The sequence below is a fragment of the Lagopus muta genome, chromosome 4 (genome assembly GCF_023343835.1).
Source record: "Lagopus muta isolate bLagMut1 chromosome 4, bLagMut1 primary, whole genome shotgun sequence".
NCBI classification, from domain to species: domain Eukaryota; kingdom Metazoa; phylum Chordata; class Aves; order Galliformes; family Phasianidae; genus Lagopus; species Lagopus muta.
The window spans coordinates 4,446,436-4,469,485 of record NC_064436.1 but is presented as its reverse complement, the minus strand read 5'-3'; the positions used below and the strand labels follow the sequence as shown (position 1 = coordinate 4,469,485).

The following is a 23,050-nucleotide window of genomic DNA, read 5'->3' as shown; positions in this document are numbered from 1 at the left end:
AAGTCTATAGAGGCAGCATGGCCTAATTAGTTTCTTGTCATATATTTCACAAGTCTAATTTTCTTCCTTTCTATCATTTTTTTTTTAATTGTAGTGGGAAAAACTACAGATGACGACAAGTGAGAGGAGGAAAATAGTTTGTTCAGTCACATTCCATGTAATTGCAATTACCTGTGTTGTCTGGTCATTGTATGTCTTAATTGATAGAACTGCAGAGGAAATTAAACAAGGCAATGATAATGGTAAGTGTCTTTCATCTTCTATCTTGTTGATAATGCAGTGGTTGGATTTGAAATGTGGCTACGTAACCAGTCACATTCTGTTCTCAAGGAACATCTCACTGATACGTGGCTACATCAGGCACTTCAATGCAGAAGTAATGAACACATCTGTGTTAAAAGCTTGTGTTGTGCCCCTGCACAGAGATCTCAGCTGAGTGTAACCATTAGAGACGGCTTAACTAGCCTACTGCTTCTTAAGTTAATCTCCCTTAATGAGAAAAGCTTACACAAAAAGATGAGTCAAAATCAAACCTCTGAGTGCAAGCTCAGTTCATAAAATAAGAATATATTACCCACCTGAACCTCAGTATCCTGTAAAAACATAATAATCATCACCATTATTATTATTATCATCATTCAGCCCCCTGCAATAGGCAGGGACACCTCCCTCTAGAACAGGTTGCTCACAGCCCCATGCAGCCTGGGATTAATCTAGTCGTGTTTGCTGTGGTGGCCAGAGACACTGGAACAGTTTAACAGGAGAAGTTGTGGTGTCTCCATCAATGGAGATACTGAAAACCCAACTGGACATGTTCAGGACAACCTTCTCTAGGTGACCCTGCTGGAGAAGGGAGGTTGGACCAGATGATCTAAAGAGGTCCCTGCCAACCCAAGTTTCTGTGATTCTGTTTCAAAAATAAAAATAAAAAACCTCAGAAATTGAAAAAAGTCTGGGAGAGAAGAGAGCAGGGAGGTAAATTATTGGAAGTGCTTTAGAAACAAATTATTCTTAGTTACCAGTAATTTCCAGTAATCCTTTGGATGCTACATACAGGACTTCAGCCTGATTGCGCATACTGTGCACAGGGGAGTTAGTTAATGTAGAACTAACAGATTATTCAGCTGGTGTGTTTTGTAGCAGATTAACTATGCAGAAACAAAGTGCTCCTTTCATTAGCTTTAGCTTACAGGTTTTATAACAGTTTGAATTCTGAAATTCAGAACTCGCAACACTGATTTATTGCCCCGAAACATTCATGTAAGTTGATAGAATTGAACATGTCAAGGGGAAAAAAGAAAAAAAAGAGAATTAGCTACCTGATTTAATTTCTGAGAAGCATTTACTATGAGGCCTGCAAGGTCTGACAGGAGTCACGATGCTAGCCTGTACTCTTCTTCCTCTAGTTGGAAGATTCCAATTGAAGACATTTAAAAAACACAGCCCTTTGCCTGAGCAGCAGTAACTTACCCTTGTGAAGACATGTTCCCAGTTCAGCACTCCTGCCTTTCTGGGATGTCCCATGCAGTGCTACCCCTGCTAGTGACACTCAAATACTCTTCTGCCTGCCACGCTGAGATGGCAGAACTCTCCTGTTCCTCAGTCTGAAGTTTGGTCACATGGCAGTCAGTCGCATTCTAATTCACTGTGTACAAATACAGAGAAGTTAAAATAAAAGATATATCACGTATTTAGAAAGGAAATAGGCTGGTTGTAGAATTTACACTTAAAAGTGCATGTTTAACATAAATAGGTTACAGTTTGGACTGCACTTCGTTGTGTGTGGAGATTATATTGTGATCTGCTGCTTTCTATTTCTAGTCCACACTTGATTTAAGTCTTAGTCTGTTCAATCTCAGATTCAGTCTTAAATATGAGGAGGTTGATTAAAAACTTCTTTTTTGTTGTTCTGAATTGACTTTAAGAATTAGACAGTAGAGGGACAAAGATCTGTGCTGCACTCTCTAGTTACAGGGAAAGTAAAACAGGCAGAGTTTTTTGCCTGCCTTGTTAGGTAAATATTTGATACTCCTGATGATATGCAAGAAAAATAAGTAACAAGTAGCAGATAAATACATGATTCAAAGTCTTGGTTCGTCATTTTTCTAATGCCCTGAGGACAGGACTAGGAATGGCTTTGTAGTTCTTACTAGTAGAACATCAACCATCCCATTTGTTCAAAAGGAGGGAAGTACGGGCTTTGGATGAGCTGAATTTACACAACTGATCAGCCAGTATGAATTAAAATGTGTGAGAATTGCAGTAATGAATCTTGGTAGGCTCAGAAAGTATTCACAACATGGAAGGAACTCGGTGTTTGCCAGATGTTTATGGATGATTCTCCACACTAAAAAATGAACAAAGAGATGCCTGAGAGCTAGTTACAGCACACAAAAACAAGTGTTGGTGAAGAGAGCTCTCCTGCCCATGAACTTGCTTGCTGGGAGGGAAAAAAGAATTTCTACAGACCCAAATGTGTGTAATGAGCGGGGAGAGAGATGTGCAGTTTGCTTTTCTCTCCTTTCATCATCTCTGCTTCTGTGGAAATGCTGGGGAAAAGACACAACACTGGAGGAAAAGAGTTTTAACTGTGTTGAGGAGGGGAAAAACTTACAGCCCCGACCAGCAATAGTATTGCTAATATTGCGTAAGTCTAAAATTCCTTGTTCAAGTGTTCATCTCAAATGATATTTAAGCTTTACTTTCCTCTTTACAAATGCAAATAAATAAAAGTATAAGCCTCTGAATTGGCAAACCTGTCACTGGTCTGTGGAATGCCAATTTTAAGTATATATCTTAAGTGTTCTAGAACTAATAAGGCACCCAGTGCTAGGGAATTGAGTTTCAGATAAATTTGCTCTGCTTGAAGAAACTGGCCTGGGCTTAGCTGAGCTTTGTCTCTTCTAATAAAGCTCAAATCTTTGAAAATGTGACAATCTTGGAATGCAGAAGTGTGCAATTCACTATGCCATGCTCTGGCTTAAGCAAAAGATGATGCATCCTGTGCTAGCACGTAAGAAGCAGCCAGCAAGCACATCCTTACTGCTGCAGTGTGGAACAGACTCTACAGGAAAGCTGAGCTGTTTATTCATCTTCTGCATTTTGTGTTCAACACTGCAGCAATGGCTTGCTGGTTCCAAATGTCATAAGCCACTGACAGGTCTTAGATGCAGACCGTGCTGTTTTCATTGTTATGAGAACAGGAAGGAGGTGGTGTTTTTTAAAAGCATTTATTAAAGATGTTTTTCCCAAAAGGAAAAAACTGACAGTTGGATATGCTACCTTAGCAAATAGCGCTTTGGTCATTCTGTTTTTCCCAGAAACAGATTTAATTAGCAAATTCAACAAACCTCAATAGATTTTTCCATGTCAAGTTGAACTAAAGAGAGTGTGTGATTAGCGAGACACAGAGTGATTTACATTGCCTTTGCATGCTTCCATTTTGCTGCAAATTTCAAAAATTAATTGGCCAACGCCATCAGTTAATGCACTAATTAAGTAGAGGTATTACATGAAGGCTGATCCAAAAGTAATACCTCCTGATTTATTATGCTGGCCCACAATGTCAGAGGAGGATGTTGGCGATATGGCAGTAGAGGCTGAATCCTCCCTCCAGTATCCCATAGCGTTTTGTTGCTGTGTGGCAGGCTGCTCAGACTGACAGCTGAAGCACTGATACAGAAGTCTTAACCCTCACGTATAGTGTGCTGAGCACATCTTTAATGTGATGAGGCAGTGTGCAATGGAAGGAAAGTAGCTGTTCCTTTACATTATGCTACGGAATGTCTGACAAAAGCAGATGCAGTGATATGAATTAATGAGTGGAAGGCTGTTCTTAATGCAACAGGAGTTCATTCTGTTAAAATCATAAGATCACATTTAGGTCAGTGCAGATCCTGTTAACATTTTTTGTATCAGATCCAAAGACAAATGCTTTTGTCTCTAGCTCTTTAATGTCAGCATCCTTAGATATTTTTTTTCCTGCAAGTGTCAGTGTGATTCCCATTTATTCAGTGTAATTGATCTGATAAAGATTAAGGCAAAAATAATAACAGATAAAACCAAAACTGTGAAGTTTTACTGCACAGGAACAGAAATTCCTTTTGACAGTGGTGAATTCTGGAGGTTGTACAAACAGAATAGTAAGAAAGAAAGGTAGGCAAAAACAATGGATCAAGAAATTGAGTTCTTTCCACTATGTTTTCTTACTGTACCCTAGCTTCAGACTAAAGCTAGAATTGGGACATTGTAAATGTTGGCTTTCCAGATACTGTAACACTGCCATGTTTCTAGGATTATATGCAAATAACAGTTGGTGAAGATGTGCATAGTATTTCTGGGCGTACAGTGGGTTCGGTTGTGGTACTTTTATTTTTGGTTAAGGAAACATATGGGGCTAAAAAGGTTGGGGTTTGTTTGGTATGGCTGTATCAAGCATTAGAACCTCTCTTGTGATCATGATTTGGTCTTATTTGACCAAATTGTAGAGATCAGAAGCGGGTGTAGTTTCTTGTCTGTCCCTATACCTATGGAGAACAGGAGCATGTTTGTATTTGGGAGTGCTTACAACTGGATTCTTTTAACACATGTCACTGACATTGAGTACTTGATGTGCACTAAAGGTGGTAATACATGTTTTGTTTCCGAGGTGTCCTCGAATGGCCGTTTTGGACAAAACTCGTGGTGGTGGCCATCGGATTCACAGGAGGCCTCGTCTTCATGTACGTGCAGTGTAAGGTTTATGTTCAGCTGTGGCGCAGGCTGAAAGCCTACAACAGAGTGATCTTTGTTCAGAACTGCCCAGACACGGCCAAAAAACTGGAGGAGAAGAACTCTTCGTGCACTCACAGCTCGGATGTCAAGGATGCCGTGGTGGTGCCAGTAGCACAGACAGGTACAAACTCTCAGCTGGCAGCTGAAGAAATGACATCTGAGGTCATGCCAGTTTGACAGAGACAGCACTGTTTCTTCCTTGCAGAATAAGGCATAGTGTTTTCTACACTACAAATGCTGAAAGAGAGTAGAAAGGACTGTGCATTTTTTGAGTAAAAACACAAAACACAAATCCCCATGAGGAAAATGGATCCAGCAAAGCAACTCGTTACTGTATGGAGTGTGACCATTTGTGAAGTAGTTTCTCAACTAGTCAGCGAGTGTAGTGACAGTGGAAGTGTAGAAAGTGCAATAGAGAACAGGTTTAACAGACAATGCCAAACTCATGTGACAAGATTATTATTATTTTTTGTAACAAAAGAAGATTGGATGGCTGGGCTAGTAGACACAGACCTGCTATAACCATTTTGTTTACAGGAAACAAAACCAAACCTTTCACCTGTTTACTACTGAAAGTTGTATTTGCTATTTACCTTCCTAAAGATGCACTTCAAAAGTGTACCAGACAAGAGATATGCATTAGGAGAGCTGAAGAGCTGTACTGCAGTGTGCACTCCTTATGAAGTAACAGATGTTTGTGTGACTCCATTGGAGCCCGTGTGTTTGGGCAGCTGTGTCAACTGAGGATATGTGAAACATTCGAAGGGCAGCACTGTTTCTGAATATGCCTGAATTTTTGACAAGTAGGCAGTTCCAGCCAGTATGAACTCATGTCTCCATAGGCTACAGATATGTAACTGCAGCTGTCAGCAAAGCAGCAAAACAGGAAGGAGAAAAATAGTAGATCATGTATTTAGAGCGGCAGCTCAGCTGTTTATTTTATTTTGTAAGAGTGAATTTGATTTATTTTTTTTTTCCTAAATAGGATATATGAATTTTTGAGGCAAAACTATAAATTAAAAATGCATGCAAAACCATAGAAATTGCTATTGGCAGAGGTCTGAGAAAGGATTACACCGGGAAGATGGAAAGTATTTTTCATCTCAAGCTTGTAAGATTCGTGATACAGAAAGCTACACAGGAAAGGGTATAAGCAGGTGTCTTAAAGGAATGTTAGCTCTTATTCCCCTGTTCTGCAAAGTTAGTTTTTATCTTCCTGACCGCAGAAATAAACCACTGGTTTCTCTCTGTACAGGTAAACTTGAAATGTTAGATATTCAGCAGTTCAGTTGTTAATTTCATGTTTTGAGCATTCTCATGTAAGAATGAAGTGCAGATAGCATTAAAGGGTGCAGTAGGTAAAATGAATGTAGATGTAATATTGTGTCTAACAGGCTGAACTGCACATTTTGTGATTTGCTTCTCATATCAGTGATGTTTGCCATCAGGACAGGACAGCAAGGATTGACTTGGAGTAGTTATGTGTTGGCTTAGACAAGCCTACAGTTTGAACTTACATATATTTAAAAAGTAATGTTTAAAGGTTTGAGTTCTTTTGGTATTTAGCTAAGCAAGAAAAGCAAACAGGCAAATAAAGAAGCAGAATAAAGAAAGTAAGAAAGCACAGGTTCGTTCACAAGAGGAATTAGCTGTATTTGCCATGCACTAGTCTGCTACAGAAGCCTTGCAGTTTCTAATAGTAAATTTCCTCTTTACAAGTTCAAACATCTCCAGTTAAATAACAGAACCATCACATTCTCCCAAATAGGAAGGGTGCTGGGCCTAAACTGTACTGAAATTCATGGTTAGGTGTTCCTTTGTGACTGTGTTTAATGGCTTACGTCTCAGGGACCACAGGAAATGGCAGTATTAGTGAGAATTTATTCTTCTCAGAGCATTGTATTCCTCTTTTAGAATCACTTGTGTAGTCTGGCTGTGACTAAGTGCCATCTGGCTAGACAGGGCACAAACTCTCAGTGCCTGAGGTCTGAAGTACGTATTAATAATTGCTCAAAGTTATTCTGGATGAGTTGGATTAACGTTTGATTCTTGTCATATAAAATAACTTTCCAGTTCTTGGAAACTAGGAGAATTGGAATTCTAACAGCTGCCACTTGAAATCAGATAAGTGAGTACCCAAATAATTTCTGTTTACAACTGCAGAGAAAACTTTACAGGGTCTGTAGGAAACCATGTCAAGTACCAAGGACTGCCTCATAACTGCACATGCTTAAGGTGGTTTTCTAATAGCGCGTATCTACGTGCTAAAATGTAAATCTCATGATACCTGAAGCAAGTCAGACACTTAAAATCAGTAGATGCATCTACACATTTGGAATTATGTCTACAATTAAACATGATGAATCACAGCAAAGTTGGTTGACAAGAAAAAAAAGCATTGTTATGTAAGTACTGGATGATGTGCTGCTGTCATCTAACGGGCAGTGACCTCGCTACTTCAGGCAGCTTGTTCCTTAACCTGCTGAACTGTCATCACCCCATTGAAAGTACCCCATATTTTGACAGCTTACCAGAGACTCATTCATTGTTCTGTTCTTGAACAAGCATAACATTCAAATTAAAGACAAATAAATACTTGAGGCTTCTGCAAGCAGATCTCTTCCATCCAATGAGATTACTGCTCCTTTTAATTAATTTATTTATTTTAAACACGCTGTAGAGTCAGCAACAGAACAGCTTGCAAAGCCATTTTATACTGACAGCTTCGAAACACCATTTGGCACACAAGTATTTGTGCAAATGAGCTTACAGTTAAGTGTAAGAATGGAGGAAGGCTTTGGTTGAAATTCCTCCTCTCCCTTTGAAATATTTATTGGCCAGCAGGAATAGCAGCAGAAAAACACACTGGCTGCTGCAGTGTGCAGCAGCAAGAGAGATTACAGCAGCTTTGATGCAGTGTTTAAACTCTGTTAAGCATTACAGTATTAGCCCATGCATTTCCTTCTCCTTCGGCTTTCAGGGATTTCATGCTGGGTTGGAATTTGTTTCTGCAGCAGGGTGAGACCTCTTTGGGAGGGCAAGGAGCTGCCCACAGCAACATGCCTTAGATGCAGGTCTGCATGAGTCATGGTGGCGCATGAATTCAGATGCTAGCCAGCTGCTTATCAACCAGTGAGCTTTCTGTCTCGCAAAAAGGGCAGCTTTCTAAGCTGCAAAAACAGCATCCTGGTTTTTTTGTTGTTTTGTTTTTAATGAAATGAAATACCAAATACAGATCAGTATCAAGCTACCTGTGTAGCCACTGTACGTCTCAGGCAAACAAACACCCCAGCAGTGGAATTTAGCTTGGCTACAATCCTCCAAGGGCTGAACCTTGCTCCAAGCTGCCATTACTGAGAAGATCCTAATCTGCATTCTGTTTAAGTGAAGCTGCAATGAAGGTAGGTGGAAGTAATCTGGTGTGAGAGCTCAAATTTTAAACAAGATACTTTTAATCTGTGGACATGCACGTTTCTTCTCTTGGCTTAAGATACAAGCATTATGAAGTTTATTTCAACCTGGCATAGATATACCATTTTTGACTATCACTAGCATTACGAAGATGATCAACGAGTCCAACTGTGCCATTCACACACTGCTTTATCTGAAAGCAGTGCTTATTTTTATTGTGTAGGAAGAAATAGTAAGTTCCCCATCACCAAGACAAACCACTTCTAATTTCTAATAATGTGATGAGACTTTATGATGAAAGTATTTTACTGTGTATAATATTTGGAACTACAAGTTTGTGTTACTTGTTCGACTCCCTCTCTTTTGCAAAAGAAAAAAAATGTGTGTTTTTTGTGGGTGAATGTGTACTGAAAGACAGAAAGTAAGGGAAACAAAAGTAATGTATCTGCTTATTGTTGTGGAAAAAAAATGTATTTGTATTAAACAAATGATCCAAATTTCTGCAGCATTCTACGTTTGTCAGTTTGTTTTAGAGGGCAGCGCATGTGGGACAGGACATGAATTTGGCAGCACGACACCCTGGCAAGAAAGGTGAGCAATATAATCAGCTGCACACAGTACTGATGAATCTGCTGGATGCCCAGTTATGGGTATCACAGTTGGGCAGAACGCTCAGAAAAACACCTTGCTGTACAAAGCCATTTGAAAAGAATGATGGTTTAACTTGCAAAGGGGAAGGAAGACTGTGAAGGGATAAGATATATAAGAGCAGGCTTCAACAACGTAGTCAGTTGTTTCTAGAGCTGTAGCAAATGGACAGAGCAAGCAAGGGTAGGAGGATGAATATCTTCCTAGGAGCACAGTGCTTTGGAATGAACAGAGGTATGTGATTCTGTAATGTCCATCGCAATAAACTCTTACAAACAGGTGGGACAAACATTAGAAACTTAAATTATTTAAAGCTAATCATACCTCTGTAACTCAGTAAACAGTTCTAGCCAAGCTAAATGATCTGTATGCTGAAGAGGACTGCATCCACCTGCCACAGATCATTGTTGGGAAGGAGGTGGGCTAAGCTTTGAATCTTCAGTGTTTTTGCTGGAATAGGTCATCGTATGGCTGCTACAGATGCAGTCAAAACACAGGAGAAGTGTTCTAACTAATTATATTCCCCACATCCAAGGCCAACAGATTGGTCATTTTGTTAAAGGTGCCCTGACACTAAATCAAGTGTGGGTTCGTGACTCTGTATAAGATATAAAATTGAAGGACAAGCATAACCAAAAATATACTAGTAATAAAAATATACTTCTATGTCAACGTATACAAAAATACAACCATGTTTATTATTAGAATCTATGGGTATAAGCCTGCCACAACTTTTTGCTTTGCACACAAGAGTTAGAATCTCTGGCTCAGGAACACCTTACTTTTCTGTTCAGTTTGCTCTCTTTACACATGAAGAAGGATGCTTAAGGGGTACTTACTCCCCCAATAAAATATCGAGGCTATTCTTATGAAATTGATCTAAAAGCCAAAAAGCTTCACTGAAAAAGCAGCTCACTTTGTACCACACACCCACTACGTGTGATACTGTGCTCAGAAAATAACCTCAGATCAATTTTAACACCGTGGCTGAGAACAGAAAAGGTTACAGATCTGCTGGAGGGGGCCCTAGGAGAAACCCATCTTCACAACCTACATTAATGGAATTACAGAACATTCTGTCGTTTGTCAACAGCTATAAGATTATTATATGTATATATATATATATACACACACATATACACACACACATAAACATACATACATATGCTTGTTGTGTTTTCATGTTGTTTATATATAAATAACAATGAACACTATTCCAAACAAAGAAGACAGAAGATTATCATCATCATTAAGTAAGTGTGTTAGCTAAATCAAGTCTTATTTTAGCAATGGATAGCCTACCTTGAGAGGTGTGTGGGAAACTGTCCCACCTGTTTGACACGAGGATTAACTGTTCTGATTTCTTTAGAGGCTTCTAGTTTAATGCTATTTTATCAAGCAGAATTGTTGCATTGCTAATATAGCCATTAGATCCTATGCAATGTATTATTTGAGGAAATAAGGTTAGAATGAATCAAAGGCCATTTTATCTATGTATGTCCATGACTGGGAGGCAATGAGTGTGTTGTGCAAAACTTGATGATAGTTCACAAACAACACATGTGAAAAGTGAAGTAACAACATTTTCAGTGGTTTTATTAAAAATAAACCAAAAAAAAACCTTAATAGGATTCAGAAGCAGGACTGCTGCTTGCAGGAGACCCAAAAGAAAGCAGCGGTCAAAAGAGAAAAATCAGTTGAAGTTCTGGCAAAAAGCTTTAGTGACTGTTCCTCAAGTGCTACTTTGCCTCTTGGGTCGCTAGCACATTTCTAGAGCTGCAGGGTTGGGGAAAAGAATACTTCATTAAAAATCTGTGGGTAAGAACTAATGACCATTTCGTGACCCAGGAAGAGGTACTGCTGCTTGGTAAATATTTAAATCCGCATGTTGCTGTCTTGGTTGACTACATGTGAATGTAGTTAGACCAATAGAATGCTGCTGCCTTCCTCTAATCTGTCTAGAAAATGACTTTTTAAAGCAATAACAGCATTTTGGTCTAGTAAATTTATTTTTCACTTGTAACAGGTAACTTGTTGCACACTGAACTGTTACTTTTAAGACAACAGGTCTGTATTTGCCATTTGAGCAGTTAAGCTTTAGGGAATTGGATTGCTGGACTACTGCAGGAAGTCTCCATAGTCAGCTGGGTTTTAGAGTTTCATTATTAGGAAAGTTGCACTAAGTCTTTCCAGCTGCACTTAAGACAACAGCTTGAATTGCAGAACAACTCATCAGCAGAGAAAAAGAGAAAGGTGATGTATGGATCATATCATGCTGGTACTGATACATCACTTAAGATCAAACCAGCTGATCTGATATTAAGAAGTGCAGCTGTTTGCCCTTAACTAGAAAACTGAGCTAGGAACTTCTTTTCTGCTGAGAAAAATGAATAAATCCTTTTTTATTAGTCTTCTACATCTGTTAGGCTTTTTCTTTCCTTTTTAAGTTGGAGTTCAGCATTTTTGGATTCCAGATTCTGTCTTCGTATATGGCAGTGTAATTACAGAGATGCATGGAAGTGCTACCCCACTAAAGTAAAAAACAAAACTAAAAGATTCATGCATCACGTAATTCTCAAGTATATTTCTTGAACTACCAAGGAATGGCTTAGAAAATGGTTTGTATCTATTGCCTTTGTTGCCTTCTTGGCCTGTAGCATCCCACTGCACATACTGACATTCCACAAAGGATCAGCATGTGCTTTGGTACAGGGGAAAAAAGTGAAAATACAGCAACAAGCCAGGCTAACTGCTTAACTGCAGGCTTGTTTTTCCACAGCTGAAATGTTTGTAGTCTCATCCCTTCAGAAATGTCAGTGTACATCAGACTGAAAAAGCCATGGTGAGCACTTCCATCAAATCAATTGTGTATTTCTGACACTAAAGAGCTTTCAATCCACCACTAGAAACCATCCCTGAGAAGGCTATTATTTTCTCTTTCATTTCTTAAATCAACAGCTGATGGCTATTTGCTTAGTGTATGTGAACCAAAATCCAATTGCTACTGGAACCAAAGCCAGCTAGTTCTTTCCAGCCAAGACCATCAATATGTTCAGCTCTAGAATCAGAACCCAACAGCTCTGCTGCTACTGAAAAGATGTGAATGGAATTCATCCAGTTCCTCAGAGAAATCTTAGCTCCCCAAGGCTGTCAGGAATGAAAGCATACCTAAGGAGGGATGCTGCAAATTTCAGTGTAACAAATTAAAAAGTACAATTCCTTTGAAGAAAAAAAAATGAGTTCTTACATACAAGCTAGCTTCTGTGTTAAAGTACTACTTTTTGTATGAATTTGTTTATGTTGAATTTGAGCCCTGACATTTAAAGAAATTTGAGTTTTAACAATTACAGCTTTGCAGGTCACAGTTAAGAAAGAGAAAAGTGGTAAAGCAGTACCTGAGTGAATTAAGAAAGAAGTCTTCCATAAGATAACCTAACCAGAAAAAAAACCCTGCCAACTATTTTAAGCATTATAACTGAGGATTTTAGCATTACAATTTATAAACCTTACAAGTTAAACAGCATTTCAAGGTATTCCCTATAGCAAATTCATAAGAACAAAGAACTTCACAGGAATGTTTCTCAATCCAGCTGTTAGCAGCAACTGCTTTCTTTTTTAAGAAACAGCACAAGAACACAGAACTCCTGAGGGCATTCATCCTATTTTCAACCTAAGAGAAGAAACTCATCCCTATACAAAACCCTAATAGGCACCTTTAAGAGCACAGGCATGGGAGGATTATGAAACTGAGAGGAAAGATTCAACTATCTCATCTGTGTAACATGAGGCAAGACTCTTATTCCCCTTCTCCAGGCTTCTCAAGTACAGAAACTAAACCATATAGACAAAAAGGGGTTCTTTTATCTTTGGTTGTTTTTTTTACCTTTCTGTGGTTTCTTACAGCTACTCTGAAATACTTGGTATCACCCAAAGGCACCCCAACCACTTCCACAAGAGATAAAAGCTGTCACCAGCTGGGCCCACTGCTTAATAGGGTACCTGCTTACTGCTAGACTAAATGATGCAAATATTCTTGCAACTACCAGGAAAAGGCAAAGATCTCCCACTGCAAAGTACTTCCAATGGGTTTCTGAATCCTGGCTGCTCAGTGAGCAGGGAAGATACACTGAATTACTCAGATTGCCAAGACATAAACAGTTTGCTGACTCAGAGACCTGCATCCTGAAGAGCAGGTATAAAATGAGACATAAGGACACAAGATATTGAATTTGATTCATATTCAAAAATTTTAAGCCAATAATATGCTGGCTGAATGTTCACTGTTTAGCACAGGTGCACAGCAAGCTTACAAAAATGCAATTAGCAAACCCTTTGCAAATATAATTACAAACACTAGCTTTATTCTTGATTCCACAACAACTGAAATAAGTTTCTTACAATTCCCTTCAGCCGTTCCAGCTCCTGAATCTTCATGATGCCACATCTTCTGTTTTATTCACTTCTTCAGCTTCCACATCTGACACCTCAGTGTGAATGCAAACAGCATCCCTAAATGACAGCTTTCTCATTTTGATGTTTGGCAGCTTCTTCAGATCACCATCCCACTCCCTTAAAGAAAAAAAAGAAAAGTCATGAAAAACAACAAGCAATAGAAGTAGTAAGAAAGAGTAGCAGAATTAGTTCACCTTTTTTTCCTGAACTGAGGCTGCTCTTAAGTCAGGAGCCTCTCAAGTGAGGCTGCTTTTCTGCATTATATTATCATCACAACTGCAGTATGACCAAGCATCCATGTGTTTACCTCATCTTGTACACTACAGCAGCTGTAATTTCTTTGTGAAGAACTAGGTAATTTCAGATTTGACACTCTGGACAGAAAAAGCAGCAATCAAATAATTCACTTCATTCCCAAAGCCTATTTCTCTCCTCAGTTACTTTAGGGCAACTCTTTGTAGGTTTAACATATTAAACCCCTAGTCTTTTAAGCAATGGAAGAGCAGCTTGGAGAAGTTCACTTCATCTGGATGCTTACTTTGCAAAGTTAATATCACAGGTACATGAAGTGCTTTATTCTGATTTCTGACTGTTAACATTTTATATGACTTTAGGCAAACAGATCCAATGCATCACTGCCCATGGCAGTGGAGCTGGAACTGGATGATGTTTAAGGTCCCTTCCAACCCAAACCATTCTGTGATTCTGTGACTGACTTTGTGGAGACACAAAATGGTAGTAAATGTTAGTTCACATGGGAAGTATATTACTTCTAAAGGCTGTATAAAAGAGGAAGGGGTCATTTAAATATCACAAGTCCTGTATTCAGTTAATAGGATGCTTGCTTTTTCAGAAGGGCAAAGAGAGAATTTGCCAATTATAATGCAGATATCTTTGGCTTGCCTCTACCAAGCTAATAAAACAACATGATCATCAGATATCCAAGTACAAAAAGTCAGCTGTGTGTGAATAAACAGAGCAGCCAGAGGTCTCATTTTGACAAAAAACAGTCTCTGAGTATAGCCAAAAAGAAATACTTCAGTTACAGAAACAAAATTCTAACTGTTGGAACTTTCTAACCCTTGCAATATCTTACTGATTAGCTGTCATTAACACTTAGGCTGCAACAGCTAAGAAGTGCAGAATTAGCAACACCTCATCTGGCTTTGCAAATGACAAATTCTTTAGCAGTCTGCATATATTATTTGTTAAGAAAAAAGACATACAATAGGTCAAATTCAAACAGTGTTTTGCACAAACAGATTTAGTAGTGAGATTACAAAGAACTTACCTGAAAAATTTAAGGTGCTTGCTGTTCACAATGTCTGGGATTTCTAATGGGAGTGAAATTAAATGCTATTAGACGTGCTACATTATTCAAGCAAGTCTCATTTCAAAGAAAGAAAAGTGAAGTAAGGGCTGGACACAGTATTTCAGAGCATGAGGAGTCATACTAGAAAGCTCCTATTTATGTGTTTTTCTAGGAAGACCTCTCAGCAGAAGTGAAATTATACTTATGAACTACTCCAGAATTCAAATGTACCAAACACTGAGAATTCAATTCTAACAAGTTATAAAAAAGAGGATGCTTCAGCTTCTCTTAAGTCACATATCTGAGAAACAGTGAAGCATTTAAAGTTTGTGTTTAAAAACAAAAAGGCCAATGAATAAACCAGAAAAATAATTAAGTTACTATTTGTTTTCACAGAGTTGCTAGCATCCTCAACCAAGATCAAGCTGTGGGTTGTTTTTAAACAGACATTTATTCATTTATTCATAATAAAAAGATAATTCCACTCAGCAGAACTGACTGTGAAAACATTCAGAAGTGGCCTGAATAAACAAGCATCACTGCTAATTAGTGAGCACTAAGGCTTCTGTAAGTATTTTGAAACATCTATAGAAAAGCAATTTCAAAGCACTTAAGTCACCACTGCAAGCAAGACAGATCAGTAATGGACTTAGGGAAGTGCCATCAGTCTGAGTGAGTAAATCTCACCAGTGCTTCAACGTGCTTCTCAACATTTGCTACAGGGAAGCTTGTTGCTGCTGCTGAAATGACTGTCAAATGCTGCCCTACATGCAGTGTAATATTTAGAAAGAATGTTGACACTCCTCTCTTCTCATGAATTGATGTTCCTCTAAGTAAAATAGAAATGTACATCAGTAGTTTAAATTTTAGACTGGAAGTTTTCATAAAGATGAAATCTCTTTCCCAAACCTAATTTGAGTGAAATATAGTGACTGCAAATCTTTATTACCTTTGGTAGCAAAAAAAAAAAGGCAAGAAGCACAGTTACTTTTGGCACAGATTGTTTTTTGCTCCCTGGGAATCCATAATGTTCCTACCAGATGTGTTGTTTGTAACTCATGCAAAATTTTACCTAGAAGGCCTACACTGCTTTGCTTTGATTCAGTGCCATTCTGTTCCTGGTTAAGTCCAAAATATTACATACGACCCGTGTTTAATATCATCACTAATTATAGAGATTTAGAAGCCTTAGTTTTGTTGTTTTTTTTTAAATGTAAAATAAATCATATAGTTAAAATACATTGTTAACAGACAATATTTTATACTGTAGATTTCACAGCCTGCAAGAAGAAAGTCTGCTTGCTACCTCTGAAATATTGAATCCACTTCATTTTAGCTCTTAAAAACATAAGATTTTAGTACATCTTACACTGTCCTTGAGCAAGCCCTGAACATAGTTTTGCATTTGTTCATCTACCAGTGTTCTTGGGCATTACAAAAATAAATCAGATGATGCTATCAATGCAGGATTATAGATGGTTTTGCTACAGAATGTAGAGTGATGATACCTACCTCTTATCTTTGTGGCCAGATAGGCTTTGCAATTCAGAAGAATATTTTTTCCCTTTACATTGGGTTATAAAGTCAGCTGAGGACTAATAATACATGCAACAATTCTTGATACTTATTACTTTGACTTTTGCAGACTGCTTCTTGATAAACAGGTATAGTGACAGCAATCACAGCTGAGTAAGGCAAAGCAAAGGAACATATACCTTACTCCTTTGGTTTCTGCTGTCATTTCTGAACCTAATTTGCTTTAAAAACCTTAAGTCACAAGAGGGTGTTTACTGAGATAAAAATGGAAAAAAAATGGCAGATGGAGAAACAGAGCATAAGAGCTAGTGGAAAAGAAATGAAGGAAGTATTTCAGGTAACAGATAGCATCTGGCATTTCTAAGATGAAGTGTTCAGCAACTTGTTTGCTTCAATGAAACAGCAGTGAAAAATGTATTTTTTCCCCACATTTCTGACACTCAGATACTCTTAACTGATTTTCTTCTGAGGAAGAACAAACTGTGCTAGCTCTCAAGTTTTGTCACAAAGACGATACTCCTTAACACCATTTCAAGACAAGGAACTGAGCTTAATTTGTAACAGAGCTTTTGAGAAATATTGGCAAATCAAACCCTTTATAATTGACTGGATGAAGAAGCATCAGAACAGATTACTTCTAGTTCCTATGAGCACCAGCAGTGCAAGCTCTGAGCTGTGGGTCTGAACAATCCTGCCTCTGTGCACAGGCAGGAACTGGAGACTTTCTAAAACAGAACCAGGGAAAAAGCAGGTGTAGGATGCAATCCCATTGCCAGAGTGCCTCACAGCACTACTTTTTACCAAGTGGAATCACGTTCTGTGACAGTCTCCTGAAATATTTCATGTCCTTCTAGAAGCACATTGTTCATAAAAACATCATTGTTTTTCATAGCACTATTTCCCTCTCCAAAAACAAAGAGCTGCACAAGAGATTTACCTAAATCTCAAAGGAACTGAAACATCACTGCTCTTGACAGAGAATATAAGCAGCCTATGTATAATGTGGCATGCTTTCCCCTCAGCTTCCTCCTTTGGCTTGGCCTCTCAACAGGAAGACTGTGAGCAACAGGACTGATAATAATGTCATTAGGCTAGATGGATGATCACAAACCTTATACCTCAGTATCAAGACATCTTGCTGATCCATAGTGATTAAGAGTTTATTTTAAACTTCGACAGCTTTGCTAAGATTATAGCTTAGATTGACTGTGCACATGTGATCCCTTACACATAAAACGCTGATTAAGTTTGGGATTGGATCTAGCTGCACCTAGGCTTGTTGTTTCTGTTCTTTGAAGGAGTTTAGAAAGTAAAGGAGTCTACTGCAAACTTCACTGCTCTGAACCTCATCCTCTACACAATAAATAAGTGTATTTAGTCATCTCAAATCTTCTTAAGAAGCTGGCTTATTTATAATTAAGTTTTGTTAAAACACTGTATTATATTTATATAAATACATCCCTGCTTTTCTTTATGAGTGGAATTTGTAGTGTAATTCCTGTCCATGATAATGATTGTCTGTGAGTGTTGTAGCTATACTAGCAGATACATGCAAGTGATACAGCTTTCATTTAAATCAAAATCAATATCCTTACATCCTGAAGTTTCAAGAATAGACTAATAAAAGTGGTACATTAAGCTTCAAAGGCTGTTCTTCCCCAGAACTTACACTGTGCTACTGTAAGAACATGTTAAATGGAAACAAATAATCAAAAATGTACAATCTTCAGAGGAAACAATTATGATGCTTTCCAACAGAAAGTGTACTATTCTGAGTTCCAAGCCTACGTCACATAATGATTTAGGATTCCCTTTCAGTAGCTTTCCAAACAACACATAAGACCAGATCTGACACAAATGATGATACATTAGGAGCAAGATGGCAGTACAACTGATGTAGATGTATTTAAGGAATAAGGGAGTGATAAGGAACTGCTAACAGAACAACCTTTCAGACTGAATGCTCCCTGTGTAGATACCCTTTTTTTTTTCCCAGACTAAGACTTACTATGCTTTTGGATGTCCTCCACTTTTGTAAACAGCCAGTAAAATAATTGCTTCTCCATTTACACATATCTGATATATACATCAATTTCTATGATCATTTCTTCAACAAAAATAATTCATATCATGTAGCTTGTTCATAGCAAACGTGCATCTACAACAACTGAGTTCAGGAACGGGTGTAAAAACTTAAATACAGTTGTAAAAGCCCCTCACGTTACAGCTTTCAGTGACAATAATTACTCAGAAGCATAAAAGCAGTTTCCAGCTGATTCCCATTTATCCCCAATCTGTAATTACAGTCTTTAGCAGCAACTATTGTCTGTGAATGAATACTACCCTAGACAGAGAGCCAAACCTGCAGCAGCTGTTATAACAAATAATGAATAATTTGAGAGCGTATTTAATATATGAAGTTGCACTATGCTCTCTGAATGCTTTACTTACTAATACTATAATAACCTCCAATTTTGCTTGCAATACTTCTGGATTCTTCTTTATTTTTATGTTGTGCTTGTGCATTTGATGTCTTTGTCTAGTTTTACTTGTTTTGTCAGCTTTCCACAAGGCAACAAAGGAAAAATGGAATATTTGAGCCATTTGATAACATTCGTAGCATCTATTTTCCTATGACTTTTTCTGTCTTCCAAGTAAACAGTATGGTTTTCCATTAGGCATGAAGTCATACAGGTATTTCTGAATCCCTCTCTGATGGCAAAGTGTACTACACAACACTTCTAATATTTTGAGACATACTCATTTACTTTATTGGTAAAATAAAGTGGAAAGGGAAATATGACACACAATCAAAACTTGGCTGTCCTTTGTATCTCAACGATTTTGATTTGTCACTTTTTCCCCAACTTACTTTCACTAGCTGGACTGACTGACTTTGAACACTACTTTATCATTAAAGCAAAGTTTATCACTTGCCTCTAACATCCTTGCTTGTTAAAGAAATAATGCAAATCACAAGTTTCAGTACTATTCTGTACTTGACTATAAGCTCTTTGCTTTTTTTTTTTTACTTTCATTATCTTTTCTTCCTTACTTAACCAGCTTACTGATGCTTCCTTTCAGCCCAGTTCCAGCTGTCTAGTTCTTAAACTTGCATTTCTCACTCACAAGCAGTCTGCACCTGCATGCCCTCTCCTGTAAGACAAAATACTTTCACAATGCATTCATTCCTTCTTAAGGGAAAATCTAGGCCTCTTCTGAGGAAATGTTTGTGTTGTGGTTTTTGCATGACTGCTTCCCAGCTGATCTCAGAAGACTTAACCAGATACTACACTGCCAAAGGATGACCTGTGATAACACAGAAGTCAATAAGAATAACTGGCATTACGCTTTTATTCAAACTTGTGATGATGGCCAATGTAAATGCTAAGTCTGAGACTGCTTTCAGCTGGGCTCTCACTGCTAGCTCTCATTAGTAATGCTTAATTTGAAAGCTTCACAATTCTTGCGTTTGATTATTCAGAGGTTAATTATAAGGGCCTTCTCACATATTCCTTCCAACACCACCTCCTATAAGTTAAAGGAAGCACAGAGCCTCTACTTGAGAATAAGAGGGGCAGTGTGTTTATCCTACTTGGTAAACATCATCTGTGCCTGTAAAATTGTTTGCAGTGTCATAACAGTCCAACATATCCTCCAGGACTGCCTGAATTCTAATAGGAATACTCCAGAAGTATTCAAGCTTTGGAAATATATCAGAAGTACAATTTTTGATGCAATCATTTTCCCACATAGAGCACACCTTGAATTTAGAGGAATGATGGGCCTCTCCCTGAAGCTCATGAGCTTTTGGCTCGTGAGTTTGTGGAGGCTTTGATTGTCTTCAAGTTCACAGACCCTAAAGCCCACTCTCTCATCATATCAAACTGCTCAAGTTCCTCATGCCACTGGTCTGCTTTGGTGAAAAGGTGCAAGCTGGGTCACAGGATTAACCCTAATGGTAAGTTTGCACATTATTGAAGAAGTATTAAAGCAAGCCATGTATATAGATTTCATTGGCACAACCCCACCCAAAACTTAATTAATTTGCAGAGGAAAACACTTTATTCCCCATATGGGAAAACAGTCTTCACACCAATGCACACTAAAATATGCACTGAAATGCATTTTTAATATAAAAAGTCTTAGCATAAAATGAAGATTCAAGCATGCTGGATCACTATATACACATAATATGTATTTGAGACTGGTACGTTAAATGCCACTTGCACTTCAAAAATATATTTTACTTACCTGTACTAAAGATACAATGCAATTAAATGTAAATTAATGTAGTAGAAATATGTCAGATCTCTCTCATCCTTCTCTCCCCCCCCCAGCAGTTTCTTTATCCTGCCCTTCCTCTCCCTGCCCAACTTCTCTGTAAGGTACTCCACAAATAGTTAACTCCTCTGAGGAGTGAAAAGTGTAATACTTACAAATTTTACTTTTGGCCTTGTTAGTTGGTAGAGAGGTATGACCACAGGATTATCACTAAAGCTTTTACCTACCTATCCCATAGCCTTCATAGAGCAGTCTTTCACGTTCCATGGTCTGCTTGATGACAGCTTCCCTTGATCCATGCTGTCTTCCCTGTCTACCCTTAATACTGTTTCGTAACTCAATCTGCTCCAACTCGGCACTGAACCGTTCCATATACCTGAAAGAAATACAATCCTTTATGCTAGAGGCAACTTTTTGCAGAACAATTACTTGGACAATCTAGGAAGATGTTTTGCAAATCATATTTTCAAAATGAGTCAGATACAGCTCATCAAATCTAATAAAAATAATTTTAATCTACAAGCTGGAAGTTCCATTTAGAACTACGTTTGAATCATCTGCTGTTTTCAGAAAGGTATTGTGTTTTTCTTTCTTTAATTTGCTTTTTTGTTCAAACAGTTTGAATGAAATTTTCACATTATCATAACTGATCTGCTCTGGATAACCACTAAGCTTTAACTGCTGAAGTTCTTTGCAATGTCTTGACTGTATAAACGTTCAAACAGTTAAAAATGGATCCAGAAAATAAGGTAGTATTGCCTTTGCAGTATCACAAGTGTTGACCAGCATAGAAAGTATTTCAGAGCTCCTGAAAGGAAATTGCTACAATGCAAATTCTTAATACATACAGGTCATTATGCTTGCAGGTATAAAAACAAAATGGTGGCAGACCACAGGTACATATGCACAAAGCTGAGCTCTAGCCAAAGCCAATTTTGATATTTCCTAAATAAATCAGTATTCTGGACACTTTTTTGTCTTCTCAGCAAAGAAATAAAAGGATTAAGAAGTACAATTACATTGGTGCAATGAAACCCAACTAGCAAACTCAGACCATTATAATACCTCTCCAGATCATTAGTTGTCCACACGCTGCAAAAGCAGGGGCATGCTTTAATAAAAACACAAGGCTCACTTCAGCAATTTCAATGCATATTGGAAGATGTATACATTTCAGTACAGAACAACCTTCAATTTTAATAAAATTAGCTACTTGGTATTACTAACAGGCTTACACAGAAAGGAACACCTAAGTCACTACAGAGATCTTATTTAGAAACATTATTTTTAATGGCATATCAAGTTCTTCAGTGCTCTTTTAACACCCAGACTTACTCTTCAATTAGTTCACACGCTTCCTTCTTTGTGTATTCAGTTTTATTGGGGTCAAGGTGACTCTGGAACCATTGCAGTTTTTCTCCTATGGGAATGAAGTTAATGTTGATTATATCATCACGGTAGCACCAGGAAAGACTGAAGTTCTTCAAAGTTACTGAAATAAACTCAATGTCTTTTATCCCTTCAAGAACCTGAATGGCATCATAAATATCTGGCTGGGGATGAAGGCAGCTATAATAGAAATATTGTCTTCCTTATGGAAAAGTGTTTTGATGCTTTAATGTAAAATACTGGAAATGAGAGTCTAAAATAATAGATAACCAATAAAATGGTTTAATTACTTAAGATGGCAAATAAGCAAAACAAAGAAGAAATCACAACAGAACAAAGGCTGAACAAGAGTTCCAGTTACACAGTTTTTAAACAGACTGAATTAAAAAGGAAAGAAGTACTTCATAGTGTGTCTTGGAAGTCTTGTATTTACTTCAGAGCACAGCATGTCCATTTATCTATATCTATAATCTTCTTTCACAAACATTTATAGCAATTGTCTCCATGTAGATTCAATAGCATACAGATAATACAGATTCAAAAGCAGATGGTTGGCTTACACTGACCCATTATAAACAAGCTTAATCTTTATGTAATCCTTCTGTAAAGCCTAACCTTTTGTCAAAAATCCTATTTCATTTCCTGTACGTACTACTTCTGAGAACATCAGGTATTTCAGCTACAAAGACTACAAAGTCTATTCTACACTTACAGAGTCAGATTATAAAGACATTCCAGTTGGAATAGCTATAAAGTTACATAAAGTAACAAAAAATTATCATAGAAAGTTGTGTAATGTATTTGGTAATAAAAGTTTCTGCTCACCAATAATACTCAGACGTAAAGCTTTCTCAGTCTTCAACCTAATGGAGCAAAACAAACATGTTAGCAAGGAAGGAGTAAAGTGCAAATAGTTTTCTTCATTTTCCTTCTTCAAAAGGAAAATATTTAGATGAAAGTCAAGGTAGAATGGCAAACAAATATCTGCCAAATGTAGAAGAACAAACTATCATGCTATAATTTAATTAACTTTAAATAATTAAAGTTAGTGCTTAGTGAACAGTAAACATTTACGTGAAAAGTTCGTATGTTAAAAAAATGAAGCCAAGTTTTTTTTTATTAATAAGAACTATGAAGAAGATCTGAAAGTATTTTCCAGATTATCCCACCTCAGTCTGTGGTGGGATAACAAAGTCTTCTGCATCCTATAGGATGCGTGTGCACAATTCAGTTGGGGATCAACTC

At 37.7% G+C, this 23,050-nt stretch overlaps 2 protein-coding genes across 14 annotated transcripts in view; one reads left to right on the top strand and one right to left on the bottom strand.

The window, feature by feature from the left end:
• MARCHF1 (membrane associated ring-CH-type finger 1) overlaps nucleotides 1-6,173 on the top strand; it is a 284,313-nt gene extending 278,140 nt beyond the window's left edge. For all 11 annotated transcript variants that reach the window (XM_048942369.1, XM_048942363.1, XM_048942367.1 and 8 more), the window contains 2 exons: nucleotides 95-242; nucleotides 4,649-6,173. In XM_048942369.1, coding sequence (XP_048798326.1) covers nucleotides 95-242; nucleotides 4,649-4,950 — 450 coding nt within the window. In that variant the 3' untranslated portion in view covers nucleotides 4,951-6,173. The remainder of the gene's footprint in view (nucleotides 1-94; nucleotides 243-4,648) is intronic.
• The window catches only part of TMA16 (translation machinery associated 16 homolog), a 44,660-nt gene that overhangs the window by 12,248 nt on the left and 9,362 nt on the right, over nucleotides 1-23,050 (bottom strand). The window contains exons 3-8 of one of the 3 annotated variants that reach the window (XR_007376498.1): nucleotides 22,631-22,668; nucleotides 21,752-21,836; nucleotides 20,644-20,792; nucleotides 14,576-14,618; nucleotides 13,231-13,401; nucleotides 1,471-1,645 (exon numbers count right to left, since the gene is read on the bottom strand). Coding sequence is in view for 2 of the 3 variants with exons in the window: in XM_048942387.1 (XP_048798344.1) it covers nucleotides 13,263-13,401; nucleotides 14,576-14,618; nucleotides 20,644-20,792; nucleotides 21,752-21,836; nucleotides 22,631-22,668 (454 nt within the window). In the remaining variant the exon portion in view is untranslated. Of the gene's footprint in view, nucleotides 1-249; nucleotides 1,646-13,171; nucleotides 13,402-14,575; nucleotides 14,619-20,643; nucleotides 20,793-21,751; nucleotides 21,837-22,630; nucleotides 22,669-23,050 lie in introns of those variants that run through there. The other 2 variants (XM_048942387.1, XM_048942386.1) reach the window with 2 other exon arrangements.